Here is a 2,227-nt window from a genome sequence, read left to right as displayed (position 1 = left end):
TTAGTTATGAAAAAACCTTTTGATAGTTTTTAAGTTGTGCTGTTTCAGAGAGCTGATTCAATCTTAATCGAAAGTTTACAATCTCTATAAAAGAGCTCTTCAATATCTAATGTCAGTTTTTGCTTTGTGTCTACTAGGAGATGAACCCAGATTCGAAGAAAAAATGTTCTTTTTGTTAATGAATGATTGTTAGTAGGACTGACAAATCGTGTGGACTGAGTCATTATCGGTAAATCCGATACTGACCCAACTCATAAAGACCAAAGCCTAATCTAATCTGAAACCATTGGGTTCTCATTGGGTCCCAATCCATTAATTTCGTGTTTGTTCATGTCGGGCTATAGTGTATGTCGAAAATTGACAGCCTTAATTACCGTTAGTAAGTTACTATATGATTTAGTTTGACATGACACTAACCACTTCAAACATGATATTATACGATTAAAACTTGATAATACATAATAAAATATGATATCCATAATCCTGATACACAAAATTAGAAAATGCTAGAATATCTCTTACTCCCTCTGTCCCACTAGAAATGAAACGTTTTCTTTTTTGGGTTGTCATAACTTCATCTCTACTTTTCTCTCTCTCTTACTTTACTCTCTCTTCTTTAACTCATAAAACAACACTACATAAAATCTTGTGCCAAAAATCAAACGTTTCATATTTATTGGGACGGAGGGAGTATTAAACATACGTATATTATTTACTAACAACAAAAATGTTCTAAACCTACAATTCTAAATTGGGTCCTGAAGCTCTACACGTTCTTATTTTCTTCGAGAAATATATACTTACACCATAGTCTCAGCCATAAACTTACTCTTTTATCTATATTAATTAATTGAAGTGTAATACTATTAATCTAGTTCATATTTCTTTCACCAAATCTTCCAATTCAAATGCAATGCAATATTTTGCTGCTCCAGTATGACTGTACACTAATAAGAAGTAAAAGGTCACATTTTCAAGTAGATGATATATTAGTTACGGATAGTTTAATGTGATAATTTTGATAACTTGCTAATTCAATTAAAAATGTCAACACAATGAGTATCTTTATATTGGCATTTGTATTTAAATGTCTAATACAAACACATAGTTGACATACTCATATCATTGTATTGACATTTTTAAAATATTGAGTTAGACTAGTTATCATCCTAATACAAGACAGAAACATATAGAAATATTAACGTCATTTAATTGCAACTCTTAGAACATCAAATTCAGTCGAAGTAAACGGGCCATTATTCTCAACTACATGAGAACTGTAAAAAAATGAAATCCTCATTCGACCCTCATTTTCTTGATCTTTACTATAATCTCGAATTAACCTAACTCAAGAACCATGACACCCTTGTGACCTAACATTCAATCAACATTAATACCCTATAAATACAAACAAAAAAACACCAATTATTTCAACAACAACAAAATAAAAAAAGATGGCCCTCAAATTGGTAGCAGCGACCATTCTCCTCCTCCTCACCCTCTATCCCTCCTCCCCACAAGCCCAATGGCTCCCCCGCCGCTCCCCCTCGCTCCCGGATACCCCGAGGCCGCTCTGCGTCTCCCAGATCGCATTGGTGAACCGTGCGTGCGGACAGCTTCCTTACGCACGGCTCCCTACACCGTCTGGGGAGGCAGAGAGCAACCAACACCACCACCACCACCACCACGAGCGGGAGGAAGGGCACGTGGAGACGCAAAAGGAGGAGGAGTGCTGCAGGTGGCTCAAGGAGGTGGACAATGTTTGTGTGTGTGATATGTTGGTGCATCTGCCGCCGTTTCTGACGAGGCCCGTGCACGAGTACAAGGTGGTCGTTGACGACGGCTGCGAGGTCAGCTTCGGCTGCGCCTCCAGGCTGGTTGGTTAGCTTCTGATGGTTGATGAACTAAGCTGGTTTCTTGTTTCTATGCAATATTTATATAGTGTGTCTTCATTTTCTATCTTAATTTTAATAATGTTAGTAATATGTACCAAGAAATATTCCACTTATATCGTACTATTTTCTATAATTATCTTGTGTATTTGACAACATACTACTCCATATCACCAATATAGAACATGCACGAGTTAATTGGATGAGATCTCATGTCTCATTGCTTTTTGTATGCGGCGATATCCCACTAATATGTCTATGTTCGTGAAAAAATGTCTCATTTTAAAAATGTCCTTATAAAGCTAAAAATCTGGAAAAAAAGCCACACCCTCCAC

General features: G+C 36.7%; 1 protein-coding gene across 1 annotated transcript; it reads left to right on the top strand.

The window, feature by feature from the left end:
- Positions 1 to 1,454: 1,454 nt before the first annotated feature.
- On the top strand, positions 1,455 to 1,886 carry LOC125189917 (uncharacterized). The gene has a single exon (XM_048087136.1). The coding sequence runs from the start codon at positions 1,455 to 1,457 to the stop codon at positions 1,884 to 1,886; it is 432 nt and encodes a 143-aa protein (XP_047943093.1).
- Positions 1,887 to 2,227: the final 341 nt, after the last annotated feature.

This window comes from Salvia hispanica, chromosome 5 (genome assembly GCF_029641045.1).
Source record: "Salvia hispanica isolate PSC_SH4W2 chromosome 5, Shi_PSC_v1, whole genome shotgun sequence".
Taxonomy (NCBI): domain Eukaryota; kingdom Viridiplantae; phylum Streptophyta; class Magnoliopsida; order Lamiales; family Lamiaceae; genus Salvia; species Salvia hispanica.
Note: the sequence above shows the minus strand (reverse complement) of the source record. Positions and strands in the feature narration are given on the sequence as shown.

Excerpts from the sequence above, each read along its gene's own strand:
- LOC125189917 (XM_048087136.1), top strand. The coding sequence starts at position 1,455 with ATGGCCCTCAAATTGGTAGCAGCGACCATTCTCCTCCTCCTCACCCTC.